This window comes from Siphateles boraxobius, unplaced genomic scaffold, assembly GCF_051911475.1.
Source record: "Siphateles boraxobius isolate OS27281-9 unplaced genomic scaffold, OSU_SipBor_1 54, whole genome shotgun sequence".
In the NCBI taxonomy this organism is placed as follows: domain Eukaryota; kingdom Metazoa; phylum Chordata; class Actinopteri; order Cypriniformes; family Leuciscidae; genus Siphateles; species Siphateles boraxobius.
The window spans coordinates 3,047,840-3,062,500 of NW_027509180.1; the positions used below are offsets into that span (position 1 = coordinate 3,047,840).

Sequence of the window (14,661 nt, forward strand, 5' to 3'; positions counted from 1 at the left end):
TGACTTCTAGCCCGATGATGACCTCTAGCCTGATGATGACTGATGACTTCTAGCCCGATGATGACCTCTAGCCTGATGATGACCTCTAGCCTGATGATGACTGATGATTTCTAGCCCGATGATGACCTCTAGCCTGATGATGACCTCTAGCCTGATGATGACTGATGACTTCTAGCCTGATGATGACTGATGACTTCTAGCCTGATGATGACCTCTAGCCTGATGATGACCTCTAGCCTGATGACGACTGATGATCTCCAGCCTGATGATGACCTCTAGCCTGATGATGACCTCTAGCCTGATGATGACCTCTAGCCTGATGATGACCTCTAGCTTGATGACGACTGATGATCTCCAGCCTGATGATGACCTCTAGCCTGATGATGTCTGATGACTTCCCACATAGCAACATTGTGTCGGCCCAGATCCGGCCCAAATCTGGCACTTGTGGAAAGATGATCTGGCCCACATGCAGCGTGGAATGACGGCCCTTGGGTGGCCCGCTCCTGTTTGCCAGATCTGGGCCACAAGCAGGCCATAGCAATGCCACATTTCAGCCAAGAGTAAAGAAAAAAACCAGAACTGGACCTTATCTGAGCCACAAAATCTGTGTATATTAAATATGGGGTAAGTTCAGCCTTAATAAGCCTTTTAACAAGCAGAATCCCTGATGGAAAGAAGAGAACAGAAAAGAGACGAGCAGAAACATAAGAACTACAACTGACTTCAGACACAGTCTTAGATGAAATCCACTGAAGAGAAAAGAAGACATTAAATCTGTGAAGATCTCAGCAGAGGAGGATTAAACAACTCCACAAACAGCATTACCAGCTTCACTTATCAGTGACCAGACTCACTTTATTTCTGTCAGACGTTAACAAAAGGTTTTATTGAGAATAAAATCACAATACCCAATCACAAAACACCACACTCAATTTGCATAATTCCTAGATTGTTTGCAAAATGACACACTTTTGTCAAAACATACACACTTCGGTCAAAACATATAGACGTATTTGTGAAAATGCTATTAGTTTTCATTTAACCAACACAGTCCTCAATGATCAGACACTATTGCACCCAGTTTCACACTGCTGTGGTAAATAAAAAACACATTTGTGAAAAAAACTATTTTTAGGAAATAGCATGTGCTAGATTTTTGGCCAGACATTGTTATGTAAGGGATAATGAAAGGGATGAAGAAAAAAAAAAATAGTAACCCACAACATTCTTCATGATTAGTTTGAGATGCAGGGACAATGTACACAAATAGGCCTACTATAAACTTACCAAGCACTGCACAACACTGATGCTGCAGACTGAATATTTCAAGTATTTATTTCAATTCTTACAGTATTTCGTACCAAAATCAGTTACAGTAATCAACCAACAATGAAATCAATGAAACAAATAAAATCTGTAGACAAATAAAAATTACTGCAGGAAGTACATACACTTTGACTATGAAGAAAAACTACTGTAAAAGCAAGAATACTGTAACTAATCAGTTACAGTATCAACCAGAGATTTGGTTGATCTCTTTGTCCAGCTTCCATCAGTGTCAGTCCATGGTTGATAACATGGTCAATAAGTGTTGCACGGATTTCTTGAGTCAAATTTGGTCCTCGTCTTCTTTGTTCAGGTTCTATCAACTCTTCAAGTCCTTATCTACCTCTTCCTCTACCTGGGCCTCTTAATCTATCTCCTTATAACCTCTCCCTCTACCTGGGCCTCTTCTTCTATCTCTTTCTTCTCCTCTTCCTCTATCTCTTTCTTCTCCTCTTCCTCTACCTGGGCCTCTTCCTCTATCTCTTTCTTCTCCTCTTCCTCTACCTGGGCCTCTTCATCTATCTCCTTATTCTCCTTTTCCTCTACCTGGGCCTCTTCCTTTATCTCTTTCTTCTCCTCTTCCTCTACCTCTCTCTTCTCCTCTTCCTCTGCCTGGGCCTCTTCCTCTATCTCTTTCTTCTCCTGTTCCTCTACCTCTTTTTTCTCCTCTTCCTCTACCTGGGCCTCCTCCTCTATCTCCTTCTCCCCTTCCTCTACCTGGGCCTCTTCCTCTATCTCCTTCTCCTCTTCCTCTACCTGGGCCACTTCCTCTATCTCTTTCTTCTCCTCTTCCTCTATCTCCTTCTTCTCCTCTTACTCTACCTGGGCCTCTTCCTCTATCTCTTTCTTCTCTTCCTCTATCTCTTTCTTCTCCTCTTCCTCTACCTGGGCCTCCTCCTCTATCTCCTTCTCCTCTTCCTCTACCTGGGCCTCTTCCTCTATCCCCATCCCCTCTTCCTCTACCTGGCCCTCCTCCTCTATCTCCTTCTTCTCCTCTTCCTCTAACTGGGCCTCCTCCTCTATCTACTTCTTCTCTTCCTCTACCTGGGCCTCTTCCTCTATCTCCTTCTTCCCCTCTTCCTCTACCTGGGCCTCCTCCTCGATCTCATTTTTCTCCTCTTCCTCTACCTGGGCCTCCTCCTCTATCTCAATCTTCTCTTCCTCTACCTGGGCCTCTTCCTCTATCTCCTTCTTCTCCTCTTCCTCTAAATGGGCCTCTTCCTCTATCTCCTTCTCCTCTTCCTCTATCTCCTTCTCCTCTTCCTCGCCCTAGGCCTCTTCATCTATCTCCTTCTCCTCTTCCTCTACCTGGGCCTCTTCCTCTATCTTCTTCTCCTCTTCCTCTACCTGGGCCTCTTCCTCTATCTCCTTCTCCTCTTCCTCGCCCTAGGCCTCTTCATCTATCTCCATCTTCTCTTCCTCTACCTGGGCCTCCTCCTCTACCTCCATCTTCTCTTCCTCTACCTGGGCCTCTTCCTCTATCTCCATCTTCTCCTCTTCCTCTACCTAGGCCTCCTCCTCTATTTCCAACTACTCTTCCTCTACCTGGGCCTCCTCCTCTATCTCCATCTTCTCTTCCTCTACCTGGGCCTCTTCCTCTATCTCTTTCTTCTCCCCTTCCCCTACCTGGGCCTCCTCCTCTATCTCCTTCTCCTCTTCCTCTACCTGGGCCTCCTCCTCTATCTCCATCTTATTTTCCTCTACCTGGGCCTCTACCTGGGCCTCTTCCTCTATCTCCTTCTTCCCTTCTTCCTCTACCTGGGCCTCCTCCTCTATATCCTTCTTCTCCTCTTCCTCTACCTGGGCCTCCTCCTCTATCTCATCTTCTCTTCCTCTACCTGGACCTCTTCCTCTATCTCCTTCTTCTCCTCTTCCTCTACCTGGGCCTCTTCCTCTATCTCCTTCTCCTCTTCCTCTACCTGGGCCTCTTCATCTATCTCCATCTTCTCTTCCTCTACCTGGGCCTCTTCCTCTATCTCCTTCTTCCCCTCTTCCTCTACCTGGGCCTCCTCCTCTATCTCCTTCTTCTCCTCTTCCTCTACCTGGGCCTCCTCCTCTATCTCAATCTTCTCTTCCTCTACCTGGGCCTCTTCCTCTATCTCCTTCTTCTCTTCCTCTACCTGGGCTTCTTCCTCTATCTCCTTCTCCTCTTCCTCTACCTGGGCCTATTCATCTAGCTCCATCTTCTCTTCCTCTACCTGGGCCTCCTCCTCTATCTCCATCTTCTCTTCCTCTACCTGGGCCTCTTCCTCTATCTCATTATTCTCCCCTTCCTCTACCTGGGCCTCCTCCTCCATCTCCATCTTCTCTTCCTCTACCTGGGCCGCCTCCTCTATCTCCTTCTTCTCCTCTTCCTCTACCTGGGCCTCTTCCTCTATCTCCTTCTTCTCCTCTTCCTCTACCTGGGCCTCTTCCTCTATCTCCTTCTCCTCTTCCTCTACCTGGGCCTCTTCCTCTATGTCCTTCTCCTCTTCCTCTATCTCCTTCTCCTCTTCCTCTACCTGGGCCTCTTCCTCTATCTCCTTTCTCCTCTTACTCTACCTGGGCCTCTTCCTCTATCCCCATCCCCTCTTCCTCTACCTGGGCCTCCTCCTCTATCTCCTTCTTCTCCTCTTCCTCTACCTGGGCCTCCTCCTCTATCTACATCTTATCTTCCTCTACCTGGGCCTCTACATGGGCCTCTTCCTCTATCTCCTTCTTCCCCTCTTCCTCTACCTGGGCCTCCTCCTCTATCTCATTCTTCTCATCTTCCTCTACCTGGGCCTCTTCCTCTATCCCCATCCCCCCTTCCTCTACCTGGGCCTCCTCCTCTATCTCCTTCTTCTCCTCTTCCTCTACCTGGGCCTCCTCCTCTATCTACATCTTGTCTTCCTCTACCTGGGCCTCTACCTGGGCCTCTTCCTCTATCTCCTTCTTCCTCCCTTCCTCTACCTTGGCCTCCTCCTCTATCTACATCTTATCTTCCTCTACCTAGGCCTCTACCTGGGCCTCTTCCTCTATCTCCTTCTACCCCTCTTCCTCTACCTGGGCCTCCTCCTCTATCTCCTTCTTCTCCTCTTCTTCTACCTGGGCCTCCTCCTCTATCTCAATCTTCTCTTCCTCTACTTAGGCCTCCTCCTCTATCTCTATCTTCTCTTCCTCTACCTGGGCCTCTTCCTCTATCTCCTTCTTCTCCTCTTCCTCTACCTGGGCCTCTTCCTCTATCTCCTTCTTCTCCTCTTCCTCTACCTGGGCCTCTTCCTCCATCTCCTTCTCCTCTTCCTCTACCTGAGCCTCTTCCTCTATCTCTTTCTTCTCCTCATCCTCTGCCTGGGCCTCTTCCTCTTCCTCTATCTCCATATTCTCTTCCTCTACCTGGGCCTCCTCCTCTATCTCCATCTTCTCTTCCTCTACCTGGGCCTCTTCCTCTATCTCCTTCTTCTCTTCTTCCTCTACCTAGGCCTCCTCCTCTATCTCCATCTTCTCTTCCTCTACCTGGGCCTCCTCCTCTATCTCCATCTTCTCTTCCTCTACCTGGGCCTCTTCCTCTATCTCCTTCTTCTCCTCTTCCTCTACCTGGGCCTCTTCCTCTATCTCCATCTTCTCTTCCTCTACATGGGCCTCTTCCTCTATCTCCTTCTCCTCTTCCTCTACCTGGGCCTCTTCCTCTATCTCCTTCTCCTCTTCCTCTACCTGGGCCTCTTCCTCTATCTCTTTCTTCTCCTCTTCCCCTGCCTGGGCCTCTTCTTCTATCTCTTTCTTCTCCTCTTCCTCTACCTCTTTCTTTTCCTCTTCCTCTACCTGGGCCTCCTCCTCTATCTCCTTCTCCTCTTCCTCTACCTGGGCCTCTTCATCTATCTCCTTCTCCTCTTCCTCTACCTGGGCCTCCTCATCTATCTCCTTCTTCTCCTCTTACTCTACCTGGGCCTCTTCCTCTATGTCTTTCGTCTCCTCTTCCTCTATCTCCTTCTTCTCCTCTTACTCTACCTGGGCCTCTTCCTATGTCTCTTTTTTCTCTTCCTCGATCTCTTTCTTCTCCGCTTCCTCTACCTGGGCCTCTTCCTCTATCTCTTTCTTCTCCTCTTCCTCTACCTGGGCCTCTTCCTCTATGTCCTTCTCCTCTTCCTCTATCTCCTTCTCCTCTTCCTCTACCTGGGCCTCTTCCTCTATCTCCTTCTCCTCTTCCTCTATCTCCTTCTTCTCCTCTTACTCTACCTGGGCCTCTTCCTCTATCTCTTTCTTCTCTTCCTCCATCTCTTTCTTCTCCTCTTCCTCTACCTGGGCCTCCTCCTCTATCTCCTTCTCCTCTTCCTCTACCTGGGCCTCTTCCTCTATCCCCATCCCCTCTTCCTCTACCTGGGCCTCCTCCTCTATCTCCTTCTTCTCCTGTTCCTCTACCTGGGCCTCCTCCTCTATATACATCTTTCTTCTCCTCCTCTTCCTCTACCTGGGCCTCTTCCTCTATCTCCTTCTTCTCCTCTTCCTCTACCTGAGCCTCTTCCTCTATCTCTTTCTTCTCCTCATCCTCTGCCTGGGCCTCTTCATCTATCTCCATCTTCTCTTCCTCTACCTGGGCCTCCTCCTCTATCTCCATCTTCTCTTCCTCTACCTGGGTCTCTTCCTTCTTCTCCTTCTTCTCTTCTTCCTCTACCTACGCCTCCTCCTCTATCTCCATCTTCTCTTCCTCTACCTGGGCCTCCTCCTCTATCTCCATCTTCTCTTCCTCTACCTGGGCCTCTTCCTCTATCTCCTTCTTCTCCTCTTCCTCTACCTGGGCCTCTTCCTCTATCTCCTTCTCCTCTTCCTCTACCTGGGCCTCTTCCTCTATCTTTTTCTTCTCCCCTTCCTCTACCCCCTGCCTGGGCCTCTTCTTCTATCTCTTTCTTATCCTCTTCCTCTACCTCTTTCTTCTCCGCTTCCTCTACCTGGGCCTCCTCATCTCTCTCATTCTTCTCCTCTTACTCTACCTGGGCCTCTTCCTCTATGTCTTTCTTCTCCTCTTACTCTACCTGGGCCTCTTCCTCTATTTCTTTTTTCTCTTCCTCTATCTCTTTCTTCTCCGCTTCCTCTTCCTGGGCCTCTTCCTCTATCCCCATCCCCTTTTCCTCTACCTGGGCCTGCTCCTCTATCTCCTCCTTCTCTTCCTCTACCTGGGCCTCATCCTCTATCTCCATCTAATTTTCCTCTACCTGGGCCTCTACCTGGGCCTCTTCCTCTATCTCCTTCTTCCCCTCTTCCTCTACCTGGGCCTCCTCCTCTATCTCCTTCTCCTCTTCCTCTACCTGGGCCTCCTCCTCCATCTCATCTTCTCTTCCTCGACCTGGGCCTCTTCATCTATCTCCATCTTCTCTTCCTCTACCTGGGCCTCTTCCTCTATCTCATTCTTCTCCTCTTCCTCTACCTGGGCCTCCTCCTCTATCTCCATCTTCTCTTCCTCTACCTGGGCCTCTTCCTCTATCTCCTTCTTCTCCTCTTCCTCTACCTGGGCCTCTTCCTCTGTCTCCTTCTTCTACTCTTCCTCTACCTGGGCCTCTTCCTCTATCTCCTTCTCCTCTTCCTCTACCTGGGCCTCTTCCTCTATCTCCTTCTCCTCTTCCTCTACCTGGGTCTCTTCCTCTACCTCCTTCTCCTCTTACTCTACCTGGGCCTCTTCCTCTATCTCTTTCTTCTCCTCTTCCTCTATCTCCTTCTTCTCCTCTATCTCCATCTTCTCTTCCTCTACCTGGGCTTCTTCCTCTATCTCATTCTTCTCCTCTTCCTCTACCTGGGCCTCCTCCTCTATCTCCATCTTCTCTTCCTCTACCTGGGCCTCTTCCTCTATATCCTTCTTCTCCTCTTCCTCTACCTGGGCCTCTTCCTCTATCTCCTTCTTCTACTCTTCCTCTACCTGGGCCTCTTCCTCTATCTCCTTCTCCTCTTCCTCTACCTGGGCCTTTTCCTCTATTTCCTTCTCCTCTTCCTCTATCTCCTTCTCCTCTTCCTCTACCTGGGCCTCTACCTGGGCCTCTTACTGTATCTCCTTCTTCCCCTCTTCCTCTACCTGGGCCTTTTCCTCTATGTCCTTCTCCTCTTCCTCTATCTCCTTCTTCTCCTCTTACTCTACCTTGGCCTCTTCCTCTATCTCCTTCTTCTCTTCCGTCATCTCTTTCTTCTCCTCTTCCTCTTCCTGGGCCTCCTCCTCTATCTCCTTCTCCTCTTCCTCTATCTGGGCCTCCTCCTCTATCTCCTTCTTCTCCTCTTCCTCTACCTGGGCCTCCTCATCTATATACATCTTCTCTTCCTCTACCTGGGCCTCTACCTGGGCCACTTCCTCTATCTCCTTCTTCCCCTCTTCCTCTACCTGGGCCTCTTCCTCTATCTCCTTCTTCTCCTCTTCCTCTACCTGGGCCTCTTCCTTTTTCTCCTTATTCTCCTCTTCCTCTACCTCTATGTCCTTCCTCTCCTATTCCTCTACCTGGGCCTCTTTCTCTATCTCCTTTTTCTACAAACACCACATTAAAACTATGGTTATTGTGGTAAAACCATGGCAATTGTTGTGTTACTGTTTCAACTACAAACACAACAGTAAAACTATGGTTATTGTGGTAAAACCATGCCAAGTTTTGTGTTCTGTTTCAACTACAAACACCACAGTAAAACTATGGTTACTGTGGTAAAACCATGGTAAGTGTTTTGTTACTGTTTCAAATACAAATACCACAGTAAAACGACAGTTACTCTGGTAAAACCATGGTAAGTGCTATGGTTAATGTGCTTTAACTACAAATATTAGACAGTAAAAACACAGTTACTGTGGTAAAAAGCATGCAAGTTACTGTGCTTCAACTACAAATACCACAGTAAATCTAACGTTACAGTTACTTTGTTAAATCCAAGGTATGTGTTGTGTTACTGTGTTTTAACTACAAATACCACAGTAAAACCACAGTCTTAAAAGAATGGGCGTTGTCTTATTTAACTAAAAATCCCAAAGGAAAACTAATTACTATTACTATGGTAAAATCTGTGGGCACTTACTGTGCTTTAACTAGCAGCATCGAGCTAATTAGCAACTGTGGTAAAATCACATTCATTCAGTGGCATTCGCAACTGATTTGTAAAGAAAAAAATACATTCACGAGAATGAAAGAGGAAAACTCCCGAGGCGAGTAGAACGGTTTACAGTTTATGAAATGTGCCTCTAAATTAGGAGAGCACATCTTCTTCAGTGTAACAATAACAAAACAAGCAGGGTACTTATACACACAGACTAACAATCATAATGGGTGACAGCTGGGTGTAATGAACAATGATGAGAACAGACAAGGATTGTGGGAAATGCAGTTTCTAATGTGACTGACACCGTGGGGGAAGAGGACCTCTAGTGGTGAACCAGGGAAACACAAACCCATACTGTGACATAACCCTCCCTCTACGGAGCGGCTACCAGACGCTCCAAGACACAACTACACAACAAGACAAAAAAAGAGTCAAGGACGGAGGTGGAACGGTGGAGGACCAGGGAGAGGGATGGGGGGCCAGGTCCATGAAGGGGAACAGGAACAGGGGGTGACGGTTTAGCCGGCGGGCAGGGCGAAGCAGACAGTCCATCGGGCGGCCAGGGCGAAGCAGACGACCCATCGGGCAGCCAGGGTGGAGACGTCAGTCCATCGGGCGGCCAGGGTGGAGACTTTCCCTCTGGCGCCCATGGCGGAGACTTTCCCTCTGGCGCCCATGGCGGAGAAGACACTTTGGGCGGCCACGGCGGTGAAGACCCTTCGGGCGGCCACGGCCGTGAAGACCCCTCGGGCGACCATAGCAAAGGAATAGGAACAGACCCTGACTCAGGAACAGGCTCAGGCACAGGAACAAACACCGGCTCAGGCACAGGAACAGACACCGGCTCGGGCACAGGAACAGACACCGGCTCGGCAGACGTGACGTGAACGGTCTCTGGATCGGCAGACGTGACGTGAACGGTGTCTGGATCGGCAGACGTGAAGAGCTTGGGCGGCGCCAACAGAGCGAAGCGTCTGGATGGCACCGACAGGGCGAGACGCTTGGGTGGCGCCGTCAGGCCGAGGGGCTTGGGTGGTGCCGTCGGGGCGAGGCGCTTAGGTGGCGCCGTCAGGGCGAGGTGCTTGGTTGGTGCCGACAGGGCGAGGCGCTTGGGTTGCGCCTTCAGGGTGAGGCGCTTGGGTGGCGCCGTCAGGCCGAGGGGCTTGGGTGGCGCAGTCAGGGCGAGGGGCTTGGGTGGTGCCGTCGGGGCGAGGCGCTTAGGTGGCGCCGTCAGGGCGAGGTGCTTGGGTGGTGCAGACAGGGCGAGGCGCTTGGGTGGCGTCGTCAGGGGGAGGCGCTTGGGGACGGCCTCCAGGACAACAGCGGGCTGCTCGGGCACGGCCTGCTTCTAATGTGACTGACACCGTGGGGGAAGAGGACCTCTAGAGGTGAACCAGGGAAACACAAACCCATACTGTGACATAACTACCCCCACCCCTACGGAGAGGCTACCAGACGCTCCAAGACACAAGTACACAACAAGACAAGACAAGAGTCCAGGAGGGAGGTGGAACGGTGGAGGACACGGGGGGAGGGATGGGTGACCAGGTCCATGAAGGGGAACAGGAACAAGGGTGACGGTTTAAGCCGGCGGGCAGGGCGAAGCAGACAGTCCTGACAGTCCATGCAGTTCCTAATGTGACTGACACCGTGGGGGAAGATGACCTCTAGTGGTGAACCAGGGAAACACAAACCCATACTGTGACACATGGAATCTTGCTGCAAGGCTTGAATCACTACCCTGGTGAAATATATGCCTACCCAATGTTCCTGCAGAAGGAGCTGGCACAAGCTGCAAATGCGACATTCTTTTGTATGGACATTGCTTGCAGGTAAATAGCCATTGCCAAATGATAAATTAAGTTTTTACTGATGTTTTACCTTTATTAATGTATGCCATGCATAGGAATAACACCATGACTAGCTAAAAATCACACATTTTATATATTATGGAATTAGAAAATTTACATGGTAACAAGTTACATAGGTCCTGGTTTGTCTTCTTACCAGGTTTGCAATTTTCCCATTACAGGTACTGGCCTTATTTGGAAAAGATGGCAGAGAAGTTATCTGAGCTCTCCAACCACTGATCATGATGAAGCCTTTTCTCTCTGTAATGCATGCCAAGGCTTACACTGGCAAATTTGAGGTACAGTGTGCAAGTTAAGTTTACGTTTTAACGTAAGTTTTTAGAAACGTATCATTGCAGCATCAGAAAAATTTAGCTTGATTTTTATCTATGTAAATATGCACGTTTAAAAAAAAAATAGTGCACATTAGTGAAATACTTTAATGCAGTGGTTTTCAAACGTGTCCTGGAGGACCCCAGCACTGCATTGTGTACAGTATGTCTCCCTTATCTGACACACCCAATTCAGGTCTTGCAGTCTCTACTAATGAGCTGATGAGTTAAATCAAGTGTGACATAAGTGAGATATACAAAATGTGTAGTGCTGGGGGTCCTCAAGGACAAGTTTAAAATCACTTATTTAGTGTGTGTGTGTGTGTGTGTGTGTGTGTGTGTGTGTGTGTGTGTGTGTGTGTGTGTGTGTGTTGGGTGTATATATATATATATATATATATATATATATATATATATATGCATGCACACACACACACACACACACACAAAACACTTATGAACTTTTAAAACATAGTTAACAATACTTTCAGTGATCAATCTGGTTTAACAGCAGGGCTGTTTGTAGGATATGCTTCCTAAACCCTTCCAAAAGTTCTAACTGCACAATTGCAGTTGTGAAAGCTTTTCTTTCATTACTATCCTATCTAAGAACATTCTATTTTTTCACATATTAAACATCAAAATTTGCTCATCAAGCTTATAATCGTATCCACGTATAAGTACTACGTGAGTCAAGTTTCTCTTGACTCACATCTTACTTATCGTGACCATGTCCAAATCTTAACTAGAAAGTTGAACCAAAAGTTATTTGTTTGTAGTAAAATTAGGTAGCGGTGGGCAGATCGAGGCTTCGTGAAGCATAGAAACAGTTGAACCAAATGCAATCCGACACCCGTCTCAACGGTGACACCTAGTGGTCACTTGCAGGTGTTGATCTGAAACAACCTTGACAACGAGCCATTAAAAAATGTGTTTTTTGATTATTGTAGCTATTTTTCTAATATGTGAAGCTTGTAACCTGTAGGCTCTGCACTGTGCAGAATGTTATTTTGGTCGTGAAAAATGAATATTAATAAAAGATTCTTATGAAAAATATTAATTTCGCTTCTTTGGAAGGACTTAGCCTACTTTTTTTAACAGATAATTTCTCCACTCTTTGAAAAAATCCCCTCACAAAAACCCACGAGGTCAAGATGAGTTGACTTCACTTTTTATACAGATGTGCGATTGTGTGGTCTGTTCCCGACCCTGTCAATCAAACGCTGAATCGGCGGAGCACGCCACCTGTCGAAACACACAACAGGTGTACTCCAGAATTTCACCAAAAGTTGATTTATGCAGATTTGCGTATGATTTCTCGTAACGATTCAGATGAGCTATAATTTTTAATATTAAAAAAAAAAAATTCGGGTCAATCCTCAATATGCAACATACATGATGCATATTTCACAATGGAAAATCGGAAACCGCACGCCCGAGGGCGTTGCATCCAATGGAAAGTTGTGACTGAGGGCCAGGCGAACGCAGGGTACAAAGATCCAACAGCTATCGTCACCGTCCACAGGCGTCCAACCAATACAATAACGCATCAACGCTGAATATGGCTAATATTTCAGCACTAGACCGCGTTAGATTAGCGAATCGATTGCGGGGCGTGATCCCCCAGCCCCCCCGGTCACCTGAATGCCTTCGTTTCGTTCGCAGGACCTTGTTTTGATTTTTTAATAATTATTTTACGTTTTAGGGTTGACCGCATCATATGCACCGTGAAAATACCCCAATATCGTTTTGCCAATTTCTCGGTTTCCGTTCACGTTAGAAGGTCGGTTCAGGCACGGTTGTTCTCGTCTTCCCAAGCCGGTTCCGACGATGCCAGAATATCACGAAAATCTCAAAGTGCCAATTATGCAATTTTCATAATTGTGCACAATAGACACACAAGTGCACTAGATTGGCCTTGGCTTTTTCGTTCTACCACGTTGATATTGGTCTCTACGGAAAGGATTGAATCTCCACTGCACACTTATGTATCATCCAACCTAAAATACGGGTTTCCTAGCCTGTACAGCCTCGTACATTTTTGGACTAAATATCGGCGCGCTCAGAAAACCACCTTATTTGGCTATACTGTAATGATTATTATTAGCTGTCCCTTTTGGCTAGATTAATGTGTTTGGGCTTGAGGGAAAGGGGGGAAAACTACACATGATAAGCTTTAATCTGATACAAAAAGAGTGAAAATATATTGAGATTTGGCTCATTGACAACCATTTTTGAGATTTTGACCTTTTGGCCTACATCCGAAGGAAGGGCTTTTTGACCTGTTCTCTCGGGGATCGAACAAGGTACAATAGTCGGCTTGGGCTCACGTTAAAGAACAAAACATGAGCTTTCCAATGATGTAAGGCTGACTCTGATTGGACTTTGTTTTAATGAACAGTAAAGAAATTCGTACTGGCCGCTTTCCCAAACATCTGAAGCCGTTCACTGACCTCCGCCCTGAAACAGGCTCAACTCTACCTCTTGTCTTTCACTTTATGAAAAAGATACAGCATAATCAGTATTAGCATTGTGGCTGGACGTCTGATATTTCTGTACTGTTTTAAAAATAAAAATTCCCTTAATCCATTGATTCATTTCATTCTTTCTTTTATCCTTTTTGATAACGTATTTACTTTATACCATTTATTTATACTAGCCTTGCCTACATAAAATGAAATACTTGCATCTCTGATTCTCCAATAAATTATTCTGGGCCCATAGTTGTGTGAAAATAATTTGAAACAATGCTGTTTTGAAACAATCTGTATTGTAAAAAGCACAATAGCACATTCCATACGCAGTATAAATAGTCAAATTATTAATACTTTTCCCACCAGCAATTTATACATGGTACCAGTCAGTGCCAGAATTTTGATAATTTCTATTAAAAAAAAAGCTCAACTCTAATAATTCCAATGTAATTGAACATTAAACACAATTACAAAATATCAAGTCCTCCCCTTTTCTCGTTTTCTCAAAAAAACATTAAAAAAACCTAATTTGAACATTTATTCTCTCTTAATTCAACCGTATGCAAAGCATGTTGGGAACTAGATTACCCGGTGTACATATTAGATAGAATGGACGAGCGTGACGTCACCGCGCGCGCGCCCACTGATCTCCGCGAAAACAACACTTAACATAATGAAACTTGTATCATACTTTTTAGTTCGTCAATGCGATTCCAACGAGCTCGGTGCTAGCAGAATCAGATGAGTTTTCGCAGAGATATTAGCCGAAAACCACCGGGCGCGTTTCATTTGATCGTCGACCGTGACGTCACCGCGCGCCAACTGATTTGATTTTGAAGGCAGAGCACTGTGGGATATGATGTCTTAGCATGTAGCGCGCTACTGTTCATGTAGAGAGAAAAAAAAACTTCACTTCCCATAATGCATTGCAACAAACAAACATGTCGGCGCCCTGTCAGTTATTCCAAAAATGAGATGTACACAAGTACGTGGAAAAGAACGAGACAGCACATTCAGTCGTTGGCAATTGGAGGGCACCAGCGGCAAAGTATCGGAAGGGTTTTTTTCCCCTGCACACCAAAAAAAAACTTAGGTGGGTAAACCATCGGTGGGATGAGTCCGTATGCCACAATTTATTTTATATGATGATAATACCCAACAAAAAGACAAAAGTAAATATTGCCATTTTTTAAACAAGGGGGCGTTTAGGTGGCGCTTGCACGATTTTATGCGCGTGATCAAGTCTACACAGAAGCATCGCCTCGGTGTCAAGGACTTAGGTAAAGTTGGTTTTATATTCGCGGACTTTCGCGTTCAATAACTCGTGAACTAAACGTTGTTGCAACACACAACACATATCACATATAACTACAGATAAAACACCGGAAGCTACAACATAAATTTCCTCAAAACGATCTTTCCTTCGCACTGGACAAAATACATTGATCTCTATGCGCAGGCTGCTAAGAAGGGACCATCTGCAAAGTGCAAACCCGAAGGAAAACTCGTTTTGAGGAGATTAAAATATTAAAACAATGTTATTTGTGTAGTAACAATATTCAGCTCAGGAGATATTGAACGCGGAACTTTTTTTTGGGAAAAATAAACCATTAAATGGCACTTTCTGGAGAGTTTTGTGCAAAGAAATGGAGAAATTGA

The 14,661-nt window shown here is 46.5% G+C and overlaps 2 protein-coding genes across 4 annotated transcripts in view; both read left to right on the forward strand.

Moving 5' to 3' along the window:
- LOC143714367 (uncharacterized) overlaps nucleotides 1-14,661 on the forward strand; it is a 288,790-nt gene that overhangs the window by 116,186 nt on the left and 157,943 nt on the right. The gene's annotated exons all lie outside the window — the stretch shown is intronic.
- Nucleotides 13,783-14,661, forward strand: part of LOC143714451 (uncharacterized) — a 6,944-nt gene continuing 6,065 nt past the window's right edge. For 2 of the 3 annotated variants that reach the window (XM_077205664.1, XM_077205666.1), the window contains exon 1: nucleotides 13,783-14,095. Coding sequence is in view for 2 of the 3 variants with exons in the window: in XM_077205666.1 (XP_077061781.1) it covers nucleotides 13,924-14,095 (172 nt within the window). In the remaining variant the exon portion in view is untranslated. Of the gene's footprint in view, nucleotides 14,096-14,200; nucleotides 14,283-14,661 lie in introns of all 3 variants that reach the window. The other variant, XM_077205667.1, reaches the window with a different exon arrangement.